The sequence below is a fragment of the Pollicipes pollicipes genome, unplaced genomic scaffold (assembly GCF_011947565.3).
Source record: "Pollicipes pollicipes isolate AB1234 unplaced genomic scaffold, Ppol_2.1 Scaffold_2555;HRSCAF=2994_pilon_pilon_pilon, whole genome shotgun sequence".
NCBI classification, from domain to species: domain Eukaryota; kingdom Metazoa; phylum Arthropoda; class Thecostraca; order Pollicipedomorpha; family Pollicipedidae; genus Pollicipes; species Pollicipes pollicipes.
In genome coordinates, this window is record NW_023596136.1 from 23575833 (window position 1) to 23595688 (window position 19856).

At 52.8% G+C, this 19856-nt stretch overlaps 2 protein-coding genes across 2 annotated transcripts in view; both read right to left on the minus strand.

Annotated features, from left to right (window-relative positions):
• LOC119099309 (roundabout homolog 1) overlaps positions 1 to 16069 on the minus strand; it is a 33214-nt gene extending 17145 nt beyond the window's left edge. Inside the window, exons 1-3 of the mRNA XM_037222445.1 lie at positions 16063 to 16069; positions 15357 to 15401; positions 5156 to 5440 (exon numbers count right to left, since the gene is read on the minus strand). Coding sequence (XP_037078340.1) covers positions 5156 to 5440; positions 15357 to 15401; positions 16063 to 16069 — 337 coding nt within the window. The remainder of the gene's footprint in view (positions 1 to 5155; positions 5441 to 15356; positions 15402 to 16062) is intronic.
• A 1077-nt stretch (positions 16070 to 17146) lies between these two features.
• LOC119099319 (roundabout homolog 1) overlaps positions 17147 to 19856 on the minus strand; it is a 27915-nt gene continuing 25205 nt past the window's right edge. Inside the window, exon 8 of the mRNA XM_037222455.1 lies at positions 17147 to 17407. Coding sequence (XP_037078350.1) covers positions 17147 to 17407 — 261 coding nt within the window. The remainder of the gene's footprint in view (positions 17408 to 19856) is intronic.

Sequence of the window (19856 nt, forward strand, 5' to 3'; positions counted from 1 at the left end):
ATAGAAGCCCGCAATGTAACTGGCTGACCTTGAACAGCGGCAGTCGTTCTGCAGCAGTTTGCCGCAGACGGCATGGAAAAAAAATTGCCTGTGCCTTTACGTGGCTTGGCGTTCGAGACGCGTAAGCATGTAACGGTAAATGATCACACCTCTGCTGAAAGGCAAGCCGAAGCAAAGTAACCACCACTCACTGCACTTAAGTTCTCGATCAGCGTTTATAAACACGACGGACTTCAATTGTGCGATGACCAGGCACGTCACAGGGTTCAGGTTGAATTCACTGGGTTCACATCAGAGACATCAGAGTCTGTCACATTCAGTGACACCTAGATCACTCTTAAGTGTAATTTGCGTCATATACCCGAACACAGCAGAATTTGCCGCCATCAACTTGCATGTGCCTCGTTCACGCTGGTACTGTTCATGTTTGCATTATTGACGTGGCGCTTGCCATTCACAGCTGTGGTGAATTGTAAAGGATAAGCCACACCACCTCAACCGTATGGTTTAATACGACACCTCTCAGACTTTAACATAAATAAATCACCTGGCGTATATCCATCACCATGATAATCACCGTCGGAAGTGATCAATCACCTTTCTGTTTAATTTCGGCGTTCGGGCATCTGGATGTGCAGGCTTGAGTATAATAATATGCGCGTTTGAATAATAAAATGCATGCTTAAATGTAATTGAATACAATAAGATATAAATAGATGTGCATCTATTTCAATAAGACGAAAATCAACTAAGCACGGGATTCAAGCTTAGGAAAGCTAGCTGAACACTTGATTTGGTTTGATTTTTATAGTTTTTACTTGGTGGTTTAGTTTGTTTTATTTGGCTAGCGTATCCGAATAAACGTCATATTTGTGCCCGGCCAAAGCGGTCATCATGGGATATGCAAGCACAAGTTTCTCTCGTCTGAGTGGGAGCATGTCGGCGCGAGCGATCGGTGTGCAACGCCAGGGCAGGAAACCCCTCTTTTTTGTCAAACTTCGCCGAAAAAGATGACTTATTGGCATAAATGTAGCTAAATTAAGTGTTCACGCAGCCACAGCCCGATTGCATTCATGCAGCAACACGCGTAAGAAATATGCGAGATGGGCTTTATGACAGCTCGTTACAGAAGTCGTATACGTTTAGTGTAACTGGCACAATTATTTTGCAATCCAGTATGCATATGCTTCTCACCCGCAAGGTGATGAGCAAAACCATCAATACGCAAATGGAGACTTTCCAGCCATCTTCCTCTGCATGCTAGTTTCATCTATGCCTATAAAAATGCCTGATTTTTCTTCGTTGTAGATAATCTGCTTGCATAATCCGGAAAGGTTTTTGGCAGAACCAGCATCATTTATGTTTTAACTCTTCCATGCACATGTCTGGTCGCGGGTTTTATTAGTTAGACCAAGGACATTTGAATACTTATTTTGGGGGTTTCATTGGGATATTTCGCAGGGTAATCCTCATATCTGCCAAATACACATTCAAAATACCACCATGTCAGTTCCATCAAGATTTAGCCAGCGGTAGATATACGGGCTATTAGTTTATGCATTGAGCCAGGGATAGAGGTCCTGTTTGAGGTGTGAAGCCCAATTGCTTCCGGAAATTTGGCACACGCCCGGTGGTGTTCGCCAGATGCATTGTACCCAATAAGCCCTGTTCAATATTGCCAAGGAAGGTCTTGAGCTCCTCGGGTTTTTCCGCAAACTTGAAACATCAGGTTTTGCCAATAAAGTCAATATTTTCTTGATAAACAATACTTTATATCGTTTACCTGGCACCTCCTGTTATAATGAAAGCCGGTTATTGTCAGAATAAGAGCCTCCAACTCATATCACTCTGCTCGCCGGGAGCCGGGGAGAGATGTCAGGCACTGCGCTGAGCGCAGGCGAGAGCCCTCGTCGAAGGCACATCTCCGTGCTCCCAGTCGCTGAACATCACAAATGAGACCACGTCGCGCGTTCTCCATCACTTCCAGTGCCAATAATCCCCTCGCCGCCCCAGCCGGTCATTCGCCTGTCGCTCCTGTGCAGCAGCGTCATGCGTCCAAGTGTTTTTATGGAAGGAGACTGGAACACCGATGGGCTAATAACCTGTCAGCGACATGCATATGCAATTATCTAAGTGTATAAACACAGCATACATTGCTGCAGTAAAGCCTACCACCGCTATGCTGCAATGCAAGTGTCTTGTTCGCTCAAAATATTATTCAATACCCAAATACATTCATACGGGAAATATGGACCCCCTCACCTTCTTTGGAATGGTTTGTGTTCTTATTAAGACCATTTGGCCCATGTCGTCTTACGTCGTCTCTTCTCAGTTGGATTCAACATTGACGTATCCTAGATCGCCGTCACCTGAGGTGCTCCCCGATAGGCAGAGCACCGTCAGTCCGGGCAGAATGCACCCAGGCCGGCTCGCCCCTTTAGTGGGTTTCGCCGCTCATATTTTCTTGTCACCATTACCATACTTTGTGCACCTCTTCATGACCCGATACGTCATCCAAAATAACCGACACAAAAGTCACACGTGTACCGCCGTTGTGAGAATGAAATATAAGTGATAAAACTAATGCAAAGCTATACCGGGTAAGCGTAGCATGTTTTCATTAATTTTAGGCGAACGAAATTCGCCTAAATGCCGCAAATGGCCTCTAGGAAAGCATTACACAAGAGCCTGTCGTGAAAGTTGCCACCAGCTGATAATGCAATGCAAAAACTTTTGTCGTGTTCGGATCTAAACAAACTTGCCCCTAAAACCTTGAATCAATAAAGCAACAGACGTAGTAATTGCCTTTAGAGGTTGGCAACAACCATGTGCAGCGTCGATGGGACATACGTCGCCACCAGTGCGTTGCATTCCTTATTAATCAGCTTAAAGCATATGAATAATTTCACCAAAATGCCCACTCATATGCTTGGCAATAAGGTAAGCGCTTGGCCGCACATTTTACGCCACAGGTGCTGAATATCATATTTCATCTATATCTCACGTTACTACTACATTTCCCTTCAGTCTTAGCCGATTTCAAATATTAAGGATATATACCCGCTGTCAGTAGCCTGTAGCCTGCCGTGGCCACGCCTCCATGCGTGGACGCGTTCTCCGTCACCCAGCTGCCATCACCACATGTAAGGTCGTCAACAGCTCCACAACATGGACTGGGGCTGAGATAGAGCCAAGGCGATACCGCCGGCCACTCTATCCCCTCTCCTTCTCTCTCGCTCTCATTGTTTGCCGATGTAATGGATGTACAGGGGAAGAGGCCGGAAATTCGCGGGAGGCGGGCGGACAGGGGCGCCGCCGCGCCCCCCGCGGAGCCGCGCCGTGAATCGATACACAGCGGGCCCTGCTCCCGCCCGGATCGGGGCCGCACCACCGGGTCATGGGGGCGGCGGAGGCACCGGCCCAGCGTCGTGTAGTGGGCTAGTCCTAGCGACCGGACACCGGCCGGACAGCGTCCAGACACCTAACGCCCGGACACCGGCCGGACAGTGTCCGGACACCTCGCGCCCGGACACCGGCCGGACAGTGCCCGGACACCTAGTGCCCAGACACTGGCCGCTCCGCCCCTGCAGCACCCCAGCTGTGTTGGGCTAGGAGAACTCCGGGAACTCCACCCATCCGAGAGTCCAACAGGCGGCGTCTGATTCCACATGACCACACATTGATGTCGCGAGCCCCAAGTTGACTCCAGTGGCCATAGCGGAAGAAACGAAGCGGACATCACAGTCCAGCGCTACTGCCGAGCGCGACGATTCCCACACCATCACGGACTTCCAGTTCCGCTCCAACTCCAGCTCCGGGCGCGCTGAAGCTGCCCTGGAAGCGAGCCATCGCGCTTACGCACCAGCGCCCTCATGGGACGTTTGGGCCGCGCTGCTGCCGGCCGACGGGCTCTATCTGGCGCGATCAGCGGCCGCCCACTTAGCACTTCCTGCCGCCCGTCCGCGAACGAGCGATCTATGGCCACATCCCGTCCGACCGCGCGTGATCCACGAGTCGGCTCATCCGCACGATGGCGGTTTTCGGACCTGGTATCACCACATGGACAGGAGAGATCTTCAGCCGCGGGACAAAACGCTGGTTGAGGAGGCTGACGGCGAAGACACAAGCTGGCTGCATGGCACTGGCCGGCGGCGGTCGATGTCCGCCTGCTGAGAGGCGCCCCGATACCGACCGCTTGGGTACGTCTTCGAAGTCCGAACCGCCTCTGTTTGTCTCCGGTCTGTCTGCCGTCCGGCCACCAATCCCCCTCACGCCTACCACGGGCTTGATCGTCGCCTTCGATCCGACCACCTGTCGTAAAAGCACGCCCACGCCGCCGTAAAACCGGGCAGACGTGCCACGTTGGCCTGCCGACCCTTGGGCTTCCCTCGGGCCGGCGCGCGCGGTGGCGCGGAAACTCATTGTCTGGGAGGCGGGACCGCCAGGCGCGCGGAATCGCTCTCAGACCACCGACGTTTCCCCCACCACGCGATAGATGAGACCAATCGCCCCGGTGATTTTTCTCCTGCCATTGGATTTGGGAGTGGGACTGAACCTGCTCAGGCTCTCTACCTGAAACAGGATTAGAACTCTGGAAACGGGCACCTTGATGGATTACGTGCCTGTAAGAGAATTGATATGCTTGTGAAAAGCTCAGATCCTTTCCTGGCGTGGGTGATAGGCAACGATTTCTGTCTTTCCTGGATGAACAGTTTTCGTCTGGAGTCGGAGGGAAGCGTGCCGTACCCCTGCAAAGGTTACCTTGTTCTCGACAGCTGAGTTGCAAGAAACTATGCAGTTACCTGTCGTTCATGAGCAAGTGACCACGATCAAAACACTTGCACGCTATGGAAAACCTGGCCATTCAAGACGTGGTGGGGCCGCAGCCGGACTGGTGCCTGTCTGCAGTGGGCACAAATAATAATCCGACTTCATTCGATCCGACTTTTGGTTTCAGTCGAATCCGGATTCAACTCCATTCACTTTTAATCAGATTCCGAATAAATTCCATCCGAACAAAATCAAGCACAAATCTGCCAGCACTACCGCACACAGCCCGTTTCCAACCGCCGGCCGGCCAGGGACGACGCGCATCTCACCCCCTGCCCCCACCCCTCCTCTCTCGCGAGTCGGCGGGGCAGGCGCCGTCACTGACCTGCCACCACGAGCGTGGCGTTGCGGCTCGCATCGCGGCCGTGCCTGTTGTCGGCCACGCACCAGTAGACGCCGGCGTCGCGGCGGCGCACGCTCAGGAAGAAGAGCGAGCCGCGCGGAAGCAGCACGCGGTGCGCCGTGTTTGCCGCCAGTCGCCGGCCGTCCTTGACCCAGCGGACGGCCGGCGGCGGTGACCCGGCCGCCTGGCAGTTCAAGGTCACGGGGCTAAGGCGCGGCACGGTCGCGTCCGACGGGTGCTCGGTGATCCGCGGCGGCTGACCCGGACCTGTGGAGGGGGTGGCTGTCAGTGTGGCGGGGAGGCGGGCATTGATAGCGGCGGGAGGCAGCCAGAGCGGCGGGAGGCAGCCAGAGCAACGGGGAGTCAGTCAGAGCGGCGGGGAAGTAGTCAGAGCGGCGGGGAGGCAATCAGAGCGACGTGGCGGCGGTCAATGCTTTTAATTTGTTTTGGTCCTTTTCGTTGTTTTGGGCGTTACGTTTTCTTAAAAGTCGCATAAACTGTAAAGCATTACGAACACTACACATTCTGCACTAGCTATCATTCGAAACAGCTTATCCCAATGTTCGGGCTTTCTCTTGGCGCGGCCGGCGTCCTGGCCAGTCTCCTCGCCGTGCGCAGCGCCGTAGGTGGAAGGACAGCGCTGAATCCTGGAAGACTGAGGCCGTAGGCCACACGACGCCTGCCACATCCCGTCCAGACTCAGCATAGTCTCACCGTGGCCGCCGAGGAGGTGGTGTGAAATTATTCGCCGGTCGAACGCGGGGAGCGCGCAGTGCTAACCTGACGGATTGCCGTAGGCGTGTGGCAAGAGGAGCGCAGAGTCTGCCCAGTTTCAATTTCGCTGAAACCTATCCGGAAGAGGAGGTGCCGCCAGATTTGCCCATAAATCTCGCGGCACGACTTTGTCGCCTTGAGAGCTTCTGTCACAGCGGGTAATTTGTTGGAGATCGAAGCCACTTTCTAATTCCTGGCTCAGTGGCGCTGTGCCCTGAGGTTATAGCCTCAGGGGAATCGTAGGGTCAAATTTCAAGACTGCTGGCCGGATTAAATTATTGCAGTAATATCTCAGCGAAACTCAACGCCGTATCGCTGGGGATGGATGCAGCGCGGGAGGCATTTCCCTCTGCTGAAGGATTTAACGTAGCCACCCAAGCGTGCCTTTCCTTCAGACGCTTCTCTCCGATCATAAAATCAATATGGCGGCTGAAAGGGCCGATGGAGCCGTCTCATCTTCCGGTCGCAATCCCACGCAATTCTAGACATCGGTTGTATGTTATCTGAGATATTCGCAGTGATGTCTGAAGAAGACGTGTGCTCCGGGCCTGTAAATCGTATTCAAGTCATATGAGCTGGCAGAGTTCTCCAAGCATTCGGACCAGTTGCCGCCAGCTGAAGAAGCGCCCAAAATATCAAACACAATGCTCCATCCTGACGAATCTGTGGGCGGAAAAGGTGATGGCGACATATTCGTTTAGTATGCTGGGGGTAATGTCTTGTACATAGCATGCGTGTACAAGACATTACCCTGACATTATTTAGACATTACATGAGACCTAGTTAGCATGCAGATAAATGTGATGTGAAGCACGTGCACATTGTGCAGCCACCAAAAAGCATTCATAATGCGGTTCTGAAAATGCCAAGAGCCATAACACCAAGCTCCCAAACATCGATATCTTCCGTAATTTCTCACGCAACGAAATTGGTCGAAACGGCGTCGAGCAAGTAATGTCAGGTAATGCAGGTAATGGGCAGGTAATGAGCAAATACATGGGCAAATAATGAGCAGGTAATGTCATGTCTGGCCAGAACTGGCATTCCTGGCACTCCGCCACCGGCATCGCTCGCGGCAACCGGCCACCGTCCCCGCGGATCGTCGATCGTCGCTTCTGGGGCCGGCGACACGCGTCGGTAAAAAGCACGGTACGTCATGACCGATGGGAGCGGCCGGCCGGCGGCTGCCGTTGGGGCGGTGCCGGCGCTCCTGCGGCAGCCGTGGCGCGCTGGATCCGAGAGATACGGCGCCCAGCCGCTCCCGGCTTTTTATCCGGCCGTCAGCGCTCCGCCTGAAGGATTCCCGCGCTTCCACACTGAGGACAAAGGCGTCCGCGCGCGCGGCCGCCGGGGGCGCGTCTTTTTCTGCGGCGGCGTCCGCGCGCGCGCCGCCCGTCTCCGTCAACGGCAGAGGCAATTGGCGCGAGGAGACCGGGCCGATACGTCAGCGGCCCGGAGCCGATGGGCCGCCGTCGGAACCGATGAGTCCGGTGGCCGCCGACGGCGGCGGGGCCGGGAGCGGCGCCGATCGGGGCCGAGCACCGGCGCCCGTCGGCCGGCCGCCAGCCAGAGGTCGCCACTCAGGCCGAGTCGACCCAGCGCCTCCGACTGGGACCGAACGTGCTGACAATGCCTTTATCAGACGCCCGTGTCGCGGGATGTCATGTACGTTCGCACAGCTTCTGATTGAGGCGACGTCGCTTATGGGTTTTGATCAACTACAAGACAGATCTGTCCAAGCTGAATCCAATGCAATCTTCGCAGCGTCCCTTCCAATTGATTTGATCCCCGATATGTCAGGCCCCACCAATTACGGCTTTCTCCCTGATGCCATTCGGACAGCTCGCTGGCAGCTATTGTGGCGAAGATCTGGTCGAACTCGGTCCATGTTTTTCTCGAAAACTGAAGACCAGTCTTCCCAGACTTTAAAGCTGGGTGGCGGAAGAGCAGGGATGAGAAACTAAAATGGAAGTTTCATCAAGCTGACAGAAAAAAATGGCAGCTTCATACTTGATCCACAGCCGCCAAAAAAGTACAGATATGCACGTATTTATATATATATATATATATATATATATATATATATATATACATATATATATGCGTGGCAAGGGCTCACCCAAGCTCTGAGCGGGCGTACATGTGCCGTAATGTAACACGGTCGATGCCACTGCGGACCACGGTGGGAGGCGTCGCCCCCGAAGGCGCCGCTTCTTTGGAAGGAGCAATCAGAATTCATTTGGGGCGGGGTCCGAGGAGTACGGAGGCTGCTTCAGCAGCTCGATGTTGTCAGTCAGAGTTTCAGTCGCAACAGCGGCGCGATGAGGCGGGCGCTGTGGTGGTCAAGAGCGAAACGGTCGCGCGTCTTTCTCAGAGGCGTGTGTTTCGCGATGGCCTGAAGGAGATGTTTACTCAGGATGGTTTTGTACCACGAGTTTGTGACAGTGGAACCTTTGGGAACTGGGCTGGCCTCTATTCTGCCCGCGGGCCCAAGGCATGGTGTGCATCGCTCTTTCGAACGATATTTGAACACGATTTTTGGTGAGGGGGAGAGTCCGTGTTTTCACTCCACCGACCGTGGCGGGCCCGCGTGCTCTTCCTACCCTCCTCCACAGCGCAGGCACCCGCGGACGCACCAGTTTGTCTCGGAAAGGGCGTTATCGCCATACAATCTTAGCATCTTTGTGAATTTCACGTGTGCGTGCGTGCGTGCGTGCGTGCGTGCGTGCGTGCGTGCTTGCGTGTGCGTGTGTGCGTGCTTGTGCGTGCGTGCGTGTGCGTGCGTGTGTGTGTGTGTGTGCCTGTGCGTGTGCGTATGCATGTCTCATTGGGGCTTTACGACGCACTCAGCTGCTGAGACTATATGGCATCGCCTGCCTCTCGCCCTGGCAGGAAGGGCGGGCACCACAAGCAATCGAATCCCCCACCTCTGTTTCCCAGACGCGCAGTGGTTGACGCAGGCACCTTAACCACTACACTACCAGCACCCCGTGAATTTCACATGCCGTCTTCTTCTGCAGTGTCAAGAACCTAACGACCGGCGCTGACGGAAAATGAACTCCCAAATAGCGCTGTACCTCCCCGGGGAGGATGTAGCGCTCAAATACCCTATTTGCTGTAGATGGGCATTACTGTGTGGGCTGCGAGCAAAGAAGATAGGTTGAACGCTGGTTTGAAAAACAGAGACAAGTGCAACGTCACGCGTCTCTTTCACAGCACCTTAACGAATCTTACTTTTGGAATGGAAATGCTTCGCTTTAGCCAATTAGCCGTAGAGGGTTGTGCTTATCTTTTTCCATCGGCCCTACCAGGTATGAAGAACACGCATATGAGCTTTGATGAAAGTTTCAACCCATCAAATTAATCAGCCCGATATGCGACATATCGCGACAGCCGAATCGCATTCTGTCTTTATGGGCTGTTAGGTGTAGGTTAGTTTGCCAGCTTAAAAACAGCTTAACGGGAAGGTAAAGACGATCTAAATTGGCAGCATGTGCGACCTATGCATGTCAGGATACCCTTAGATGTTAGGTTTTAAGGATACTGTTTCATTTTACAGCTTACTGAGCTTGTTTTCTTCCCGTTCCGGTTCGGGACCCGCAAACCCGTAACCCCGTAACAAAGCCCGTCAAGCCGTCCTCGCTGTGCCAACTTTGACGGTAAAACTGTCAGCGAACAATGCAAGCTCTTGCTTTGACAGATGGCCAGTTGCTGAACAAAAGTTAGAGGCATATTTCTACCGAATGCCAATGTGAGGCACAATATTCCCATGGAAGGCTGCCTTCCCCATCACTTATACATGGACGCATGCATAGAGCCGACATTTTGGAAGCGGCTGTGGGCGCTTAGAGTTCACTAATGGTTCACAGGCGATCAATGCTGCATTTGGCACGGTGTGCTCTGGCCAGGCTAGGCAATATATCGTTGGTGGGAAGGAAAATTTCGCTGGCCCCAAATCATATATTCTTTTAAGGAAATGTAAAAAATGAATTATGCCTACAGGTTGCAAAATTGCTATTGCACCATGCAATCTCATCTATTGAACATTTGAAATTAAACCAGTCCGTGCGCCCAGACACCGGAGCTCCCGTTTTAAGCATGACGTTTACTCAATTCGAATGGTTTTCTTAGCGGATGTTACAGTGACATTTGAGGTCCAGTAACACGTAGACTACGTTGGTCGTTCTACGTCCTCACGGAATAACCAGTCAAGCATTTAATTTGAAGCTCCCTCATTCACATCACTTTCCTAACATAAACAGCTGAATAAATAGCTAAATGCACAGCTAAATAAAAGTCAACGAGAGCGTTTATGCACGGACGCAGTTGCGCCTGTATCGAACTATGTGCACAACATTGTTGTATGTTTCTAAGTCACGCTGAGGTCGACGCTGAATAAAAACTTTTTGAGAAGTTGAATCGGCGACAGCGATCTCCCCAAAGAGCTGTATAAGAGTCGTTGCCGGAAAATGGGAGAGTCCTGCAGCATCATATTCGGTACAGCCAATATCGGTTAATATACGACATCAGATGAGTTGACAGAACTACGAAGAATCTGTGAAGAAAAAACGTCTAAGGTATTACAGGAGCATATCACCCAGCTGGAAACGGTATTCCAACGGCACTTATCAGCTACGAACACCCCTCAACCTCGGCCGCCCAGATCTATAACGTTTGGATTGGTGTCTGGTGTGCAGTAAGTCGCCCCGACGCTCCCACAGCTCTACCAGCTCGTCAGACGAATTTTACATCATTGATAATACAGTTGCATTGTCAGTGGTCTTGCCTGCAAATGCACATCATTTGCAGGTGTTCGACACAAATCATTCCAAATCAAATTTCCAAACACCCAGCTTGGATGGAATACTCAGCTTCCGTAATCCGCTCCCGGTGCCAGCACACATCCACGAACCTGAATGATGTAATTTCGCGCTGTAGGCGCCGATGCACGGTAATAGCCGGCATAAGTGATGGCTGGTCACGCGATCACCCGACTGAGTTATCTGCACCACCAGCTCGGTTTCCAGACAGGTGAGCTCGCCGGATATTTCAGCACGCGGCGCCTCCTTGCACGGCCGTGGTTAAGATCAGGCCGCCCGGACCGTGAGTGGTTACGGCGCTGACGACACGGCAGTCTCACGCGGTTTCGTGCTGAGCCTCTCTTCAGCAGCCCCACTTCGACTCTGTCTCGGTGCATCAGCTGTTTCCGAGTCCCGAGTTTGCAACGAATAAGAGTCGACCGCGGTCGGAACTAATTGGGATGAGGCCCGATCGAAGTATAGGTTTCCATGGCCAATTTAGGCGACAATAATAAATTTATGTGACAGTAGTTCAGGATACAGCCCCGTTCCAGCGTCTGCCATGTACCTACATGCCTGTCTGAGTCACATACAGACCGACCAGGAAATCTCGTAAGGAGATGAGAAGACAAGAATGCTTCGAGTATTCAAATGATAGCACACACAGCCTGTCATAGCAGGGTCACCTGCTGCGACCCAGGGTCACCCCTACTGCGACACATCGATTGGTGTATCATCCACTATGCGTGGCCCTTTTCGCGCTCCAACTCCTGCGCTTTTGATCTGATTGTTTATTCAGGACTTGTCGTGTGAAGCCAGGTTGATTGGGTCTATTCCACTTGCACGCAAAACGGAACACGTGTCTGGCTGTGTGCGTTAGATCATCATTTAGCTGATTGCGATAGCGGGAAAAGTTTGGCGACGGTAGGAATGTTCCTTGAGTATAAAAGCAGATTGTCAGCAAGAGCGAACTGCACCAGCCTGACCTAAATTAACGGCATCATGACCACATACCCATTCTCCACTAGAAATACATTTTCTGAAAACGTCTGAATCGAGGTCAGGAGCACCATGAATGTGAAAATTATGAGCCCACCATAAATCAGCAGTGACGTACTTGCATTAATGAACATTGTCCACTGAATAGCATGAGCAGCTCGGGTCTCTTGAGTGGGGTTTTGCGATCATTACCAACCAGTATGACGGATTGAGTTCAGTGTGAGCCCCATGTGAGTGCCATTAAGCCTACTGCGAAACACAGCGCTGATCCTTTCACTTACGGCGGATAGTACATACATTGGGCATTTGTGCTGCCTCGCAGCTGATAGTGCGGAAGATGTTCTGCCGATGCGGCGATGATAAACGGTTTGCTTTCCTGTTCAACTACCGAAATAGGATCTGGACATTAACTTCATTTCCCCCACAAAGCCCAGCATTTTCGTTGTCCACGCTATCAATCCAGCTTTTTGAAGCAAGAAGACAGATCAATTAAGTTGTTTACTTGGGCGCCGTTACAGGGTGCGCACCGCGGAAGTTGAAAGATGGCCCGTCTAGAACATTCTCTTCCACGCAGCGGGCTTTTGCGGAGCCACCGGCCAACGTCCACCCTACCAGTGCCAAAACCCCGCCAGCATTCAAAGGCAACACCATGACTGATTAACACCGGCCCTGAACAGACCCCAATCCGCGTCTAATCGGCCCAGGGCAAAGGTCTGACCAGCACGGTCGCAGAGCGCCGGACTGGAGTCAGTGCGCTGGGGCAGATTGGGGAGGCCTTGCAGGTGGCACGACCTCGCGTGAACGCTACAGGCAGTACCCAGCAGCCTGAGCGAAGTAGATGGAAGACCAAAACATGTGGCGCTTTGTGTACACGTCCCTGGACGTGCTAGTGAGGACACGCATGACAGACAAGCAGATGTTAAGATCCGTGGTACAGTAGGTTGGCGTCCGCTCAGTAGCCTCCAAGGATGACAGTCAGGTAGCAAAGGCCAGTCTGCTAACGTTATATTTGAAGTCGTTGGCGCAGGTCAGTTGGCTTTCAACTAGTTTAACCCGTTGAGCGCAAGTTTCGAACACAAACTACGTTTTGTGCGACATAATACAGGAATTCGGGCAGTGGTGCGAGTTGTGACGGGAATGAGAAAAGGAATGGAGTAACTTAAAGGCAGTGTTCCACATTTATATGTGGTTTTGAAATGGAATGGCCACCTTGAAGACATTTCCGTGCTGTTCATCATCCTGCCCTTCTTAAGACCTAAGCCCCTCTATTTTTGGGGCTATGCGCCTGCGAAAATGGGGAGAGTATTTCGGTAGGGAGTATTTCAAAGTTACCTTGGCATTTTCGATGCCATACAAACGACATTCAAATCCTGTTATTTCATAAGCCATGCGACGATCAAGGCCATAGTTGTCGAGGCGTTCATATTTGGCATTCGTCAGCACAATGTCCAGATATAACGACCGTCAATGGGCTCTCAGTCGATGTTGTGCAAAGAACCATGACGTAGTCGAACGATGACGCATTAAGAAACAAGTTACTAAACCGAGAATTATGCAGTCCTTTCCACTTAAAAATTATACCAATAGCTATAAGCCAACTTGACTGATGGTGTTTGTTTCTGATGTCATGTCTGATGTTTGCTTCAATCTTTTCAAACCTGAAACATTGCCTTTAAACGTGGCACCCTTACCAAGCATGTCAATGGAAGCAACAACAACCAAACATAATGGCGGACAAATGTGAAGCAACACCGAGAGAACGGGCCAAACATGAGACAATAGCGATATCTGGGCGCAGTAAACAGGTTCTAGAAAACACCGGCACCTATCGGCAAGTTGGAGCAATGCAAGAGAGTCGACCCGTCCACTACAGTGGCAATTCTCTCATGACCTGTCTGGCAGTGGCTCTGATGCCATGAAGACGTTTCCCGACGGAATCATATGATGACGTACTGAGAAATATCTTCATAAAAAACAATTTTTTGTCTAAGGTAGCCCTTTGTAGTCAAAAACAAATCAAAAGTCACAAGTGATCTTATCATGGCTTGGCTTGGCTTGAGCAGCCCAAGCACTAACTGGCCGCGAATATATAGACCTTGAAAGGGGAAAAATAAATCGCGTGAAGCTGCCTTGTTGGGGTGGCGTCACCTCGAGAGCTGATTTGGACGGCGTTGCCAGTTCCCTTATATTTTTCCCAAGAACTCTGGCATTCCATTTGAATTAGTTATCCTTGTGGAATTTTCTCACCGGGCTTTTTTGCTTACCGCTTTAAAAAAACGCATGTCTTATACACTACAATCTTAGTTTGCTTTACCCAGGTCAGGCAAAAATGCCTGTTTACCATACGCACTTTCCGACCACATCGTCACCGTCACAATTTGTGTGAATGCTGGTACGTTACTCGCTTATGATACGAGGTTCAGATAATTCCAATCCAGCGCCAACCGTGGTGCTTAAGGTTTCGACACATAATTACGTCACCGTAAGTCATCGCCAGAGCTACAATCTCGCTGCCACGTGTGTAGGAAGAGATCTTCACGGGGCGGTAGAGGTCTTCACAGGTCAGATTTTCCTGACCTGATCCACCCGCTATCCAAAAGGGTTGTGCCCTTCCCCATACGCTGCCCATTTGCTGTCAGCTATGCCATCCAATTACACGTCCGTTCGAGTCGCTCAGCGCTAAGCTCTACATATGAAAAGGTTTCCAGAGTTTACGCCGAAACGTACTCTTTGTGCTTATAATTGAAAAAGTAGTGTGAATGGAGTTAATCGTGACTAAAGGAAGCACAATTAGCAGTATTTTATAGTAACACTTTGAAGAATCTACACGACATTTTGCAAACGCCTTACCCATCCGTCTTCGTCCCTTTAATTTTCCCCAAGTCGGTAATTAAGTCAACCCGTTACCTACTACATTTGGGCACTCATGGATTTACCCAAACCGTAAAATCCTCTGGGGCGACTTGTTCTGACGGATTACCCACCTGCACATTATGGTCCCCGCCATACTAGAAGTGAAATATCACTGTTTACATCTTTCACCAGCTACTCTGTTTGAAATCAAACCATTATCCAACTGCTTACTCTTTACTTCGAGTGACCAGGCTCACCTTTTAGGTTAAGCACGTGATAAATACCCCAGGCACTCATCGCCAAAATGTTGGTGTGTAATACATTTCAAAAGTACAACGCTTCCTTTAAATCTTGTTATAAATCCCCTTACACCACACCGCCCTTTATCCCCACCCCCCATCGCCCATCCACGTTCCTTGTCATTCCGTCGGTACCGCAAACACCCAAAACGGCTAGTGGAAGCTCATGATTTTTCCGACCCTAACTTAAGCGAGCCATGTAATGATTGTTCACGAGGCTAACGCGGTTATGCATCTGTGTGAGCCAGAGGTGACTGATCGGAGCGCATCAATCATTCATGGGATGTCCGTATACGTCGCAGATCGATTGAGTACATGCAGCAACACTAGGAGCACTTAATCAAATGACCACCATGAAGGGATTCCACTCACAAAACGTCGGTTTGTATATGGACAGCTTTGACCCACATAAACTGCGAGAGGGTCGTCATAGCAGGTGAACCCACCAGCTGCGCATACCTTGCGAGAGAGTCCGGTCGGCCCAGCGCCGCCAGCAGGATGGCGCTGCAAAGGGCACGCGCCGCCGCCATTGCCGCGGCCGCACGCGCCGTCCGTCCGGGCCGCGGCGCCGCACTGCCGGCCACCGTTGCCTGCCCCGGGGGCGAGCTGTATGGTCGGACGCAGCCCTGCACCGCCGCCGCCGCACCGGGCTGTCCGCGGGGGTACTGCGGCCGGCGGGAGGGGAAGGGGGGGGGGGGGCTGCGCCCGGCGGGGTACTTCGGCCGGCGGGGGGTACTGCGGCCGGCGGGGCGTACTGCGTCAGGGCTACTGCGGCCGGTGGTAGGTTCTGCGGCCAGCGGGGGTACTGAGGCCGGCGGGGAGTACTGCAACCGGCGGGGGTACTGTGGCCGGCGGAGGATACTGCGGCCGGCGGGGGGTACCGCGGCCGGCAGGGTGAAGGTGGGTGGGGGGGGGGGGGGGGGGGGGGGGGGTACTGCGGCTGGGCCGCGGTCGGTCTCGACTGGACCCGACCGCGGCCTGGTCGCCGGCGCGAGGCGGCTGCCGGCTGTGTCAGCCGCTCTGCCGCCACTGGAGTGGCGCTCGGGGACCGCTGAGGACGCCCCGGCAACGCCGGGGTCCTCTTCAGGCCAAATACGGCCGCTGAAGACCGCTCAGGCTGCTCAGAGAGCCGAAGTGTGGGTGCAATACTAGTCTACCACCCGGCCGGGCATGGTGCAGTGTTGGGGTGTGAAGTTCCGTTAGTGGAAGTTTCAAATACAAATAGTCCAATAGATTATTGGCGCTGCCCTTTGTTCTGACAGCAGGCAGAATTTCAGCTGCTGCTCTAAGACTTTCGGAGCTACATGCTCCAGCAATAATGAGGCGGGTGGTGGGTAACAGCCTGAGGATCTCGAGAATTTGAACATCTACCTTGCCCTTCGGCTTATTACATAGTTTGTTCGCAGTCTATCAAATTGTAATTTAGCTTGACGCCTAGATCCAGCACGGCACCGCCAACTTATGCCACGCATTTCAAATGTTTTGGAACGCAGTTGGGCTTACACCCAAGGGAACAGATGGCTTTTAGGCCAGAATGAAAGCAAGATAACGAGATATGTTAAATTGAGCTCAGATCCACAGACAGTCCTATCAGCCCTGGGCGCATCTTTGCAGTGTTTCACTTCGCTTGTGCCCGGTCTATGGTTGCTGATAGTTCGCAGTGAAATAGCTTGGATCACATGTACAAGGTGAACACAAGCCATCTCAAGCGCACGTGGGTTGGCTTAAAGTGAAAACAAGGTGAAACGTAAGTTAACTCAAGGCCCCCCGTGGCGTTTGGCTCAAAATGTTGGAGCAAAATGCAAGGTTTCCATGCTGATCTCAGCGGAAGATCGGTGTAATTTATGTGTAAAGGTAACAAGCAATCCGTGTTCCCCTCATTTGCATTACATCTCAAAAACTTGAGGATATCTTTCGTTTTGACGTTGCATGTGCATACGTCGCGTCAAGCAAAGTTACGTTTTGTTTTGGCAAGATCCTATGCTCCTTTAATGTGTGCTTTTTAGGAGTTCTAAGAGTGCTGTCTGCTCCACACAGTTTTTGGCTGTTTAAGACCTGAAGCACACGAGAAAAGTTACATCCTCGCTGGAGGTGGAGCTATACGGGCCTGACGACGCAAAGCACGAATAACGCGGCTCCTCGAGGCTTGTTATGTTTAATATATTCCCAGCCCGACCCGGCAGAATAAGCCAGCGGTCTTCCAAAACTACCACAGAGATTTCCATGCAGCCGAATGGTTCCATCAAGGCTCATTTCCAATTCCTGGTGCCGATCTGGCTGCTGTGTTCGGCCAGCCAGGGCTGTCGGCATGAGGCCGCCGTCGCCGTCTCCCCGGCGGCGGTCAATGTACCGGAACAGCCGGTGGGCGCCAGTTGGGCCCCGACTCCGGCCGAAGCGCCCGGGCAGGGCTGCCCCAGACGGGAGGCACCAGACAGGAACCAGCAGACAGCGCACCGGATGGGAGCTGTCAGACGGGAGATGTCAAACGGGAACAAGTAGGCGTGGGTCGCCTGACGGCAGTCAACGACGGGAGCCAGCAGAGCGCACACCGGACGAGAGCTGCCAGACGGAAACTGGCAGGCATAGGTCACTTGACGGCAGTTAACGACGGGAGCCAGCAGAGCGCGCACCGGACGGGAGCTGTCAGACGGAAACTGGCAGGCATAAGTCACTTGACGGCGGTCAACGACGGGAGCCAGCAGACGGCAGCCAACGACGGGAGTCAGCAGACGGGGACCATTAGAGGAAAACTACCAGACGGGAGTCGCTGGGCACGAACCAAGGACAGAAACTGCCCGCCAGAAACCCCCCGACAGGAACCATTCCTACAGAAACCATCCGATAAAAATCCCCGAAAGAGACTATCCCGACAGTAACCACCTGACAGAAATTATCGATAGAAAACCCGAAAGAAACCACCTATGAGGAACCACCCGGCGGGAACCACCCCACATAAGCCACCAGAGGGGAACCACTCGACATAAGCCACCCGGCGGGAACCACCTGACAAGCCACCAGAGGGGAACCACCCTACATAAGCCACCAGAGGGGGAACTACCCGACATAAGCCACCAGAGGGGATCCACCCGACATAAGCCACCAGAGGGGAACACCGGACAGAATTCGCCTGACGGAATTCATAAAACGGAACACGGCAGGCGAGGAAGTTATACACCAGAGCATATGGCAAAGGCCCCCAGACGGAGTACACCAGACGCCAGCTCTAGATCTGAGTGGTCGGGTGGAGGCCAGCAAGGGGTAACCCACAGATAAACACCCACGATCAGAAATAGCTAAAGGAGCCAGCAGACCGGAAGCAGAATATGGGGACACCAGACCGAAGTACCTGACGGGCTCGACGAAACGAGAACTACACGCAGGGACCACCAAATGGCCTCCACCAAACGGTCACCACCAGACCGCACTAAGACGGCAGCACCGTCCAACGGGAGCCCAAAGCAGATGGACCACCACGACGCAGAAATCCCCAAACGAAATCCAACAGACGGCACCAAACAAAGACCAGCTTCAAACGCTCGCTCAAAACGGAGGGCACCACAACACACGAAATCCCCAAAGAAACACCAGACGGCACCAAAACACAGGGGCCTTCAAACGGTAGTCCAAAGGGATGGGCACCACAACACAGAAATCCCAAACAAATACCACCAGACGGCCCCAAAACACGGAAATCCCAAAACAGAGTCCGAACAGAATCGGCACCGCAACAACGAAATATCCAGACGGTAACCAGCAGACGGGAGACAACAGCCAATCATCGCCGTGAAGTCGCTGGGCGGGAGCCGTGGCAGGGCCACCAGCAGAAGGCTGCCGCCAGACGCCTGCTCTCATTCGGCCGCCGCCGACTGCGGGGACGAGGCAGAGGGCTGAACCGTGCGGTCATGCATCATTGGGCGACCGGGGCCGGGCCGCCGCCCCCATTGATAGCCATACCGATTGATCGGGACGGGGTCGGGTGGGGGGGGGGAGAGGGGGGCGGTCACTGGCCCTGATCAGTCTCCCGGGAGCGACTCGCGACGATAGGGAGCGGCCGGGGAGCGGCGCGAAGAAAAACGCCGCCGTCGACCGGCGATAGACGCAGGTCGTCGGCTCCGATTTGGGGACGGCGAGAAAGGCCGGGCCGGTTTGGGCGAGAGCCGCGTGGGGCTGAACAAACGTGATATAGATGACGTCGGTCTGCGGATAACGGCCCAGGGGGCCGCCTGGGACGCTAGGGTTGAAAGCTCGAGACGATCAGATGGCGCCGGCAAGACCGATAGAAGCGTGTCGTCGAGGAGCTGTGCGCCGTGTAGACGATAGGGGTTTAGCGATTTTCGTTACATGGAACGCGATGTCACGCAGCATTGTCTCAACGCTGTGACTGACTGGGACACAATGCGACACACATTCTTCAACGCCATAGCTGCAGTAGCTGCGTAAGGGTGGGGACGCGGCGAAAGCCTTCCGTTATGTGAAAGCTTGACGTTGACCCTCTGGCCCTGCGTGGGAAGAATCAACTTCAAAACGGGGCTTGGCGCTCCAAATTCTTGGGACGTTCCAACACTCTTGCTCATAACACAACTGCCATGCTGGCCACAGGCTCATCTGTATAAGGTCATTGCGAACCAGCGGCAAAGACAACGACACCACGTTCAGCTCATTTGAATTGAAATAGGCTACCTCGCATAACATACGCTGCTTATAATCTATATACGGTTATGGTTACAATGTTTTCAAGATCGGGCTTTCCAATCTTTTTCATCATGCTCCCTCAGATTTTAATTCTTTATTAAATTCAGATTTAATTCTTAATACGCCTCGGTAGCCAGGTCTTATGAGCGTGAACTTCATTAATGATTAATGAAAATCTTCTAGAAGACTTGCACTGCAAACAAAGCCAGCCCTGTGATGTTTAATGTAACGATAGATAAGAAGTGCATCTTAATACAGCCTCTATTG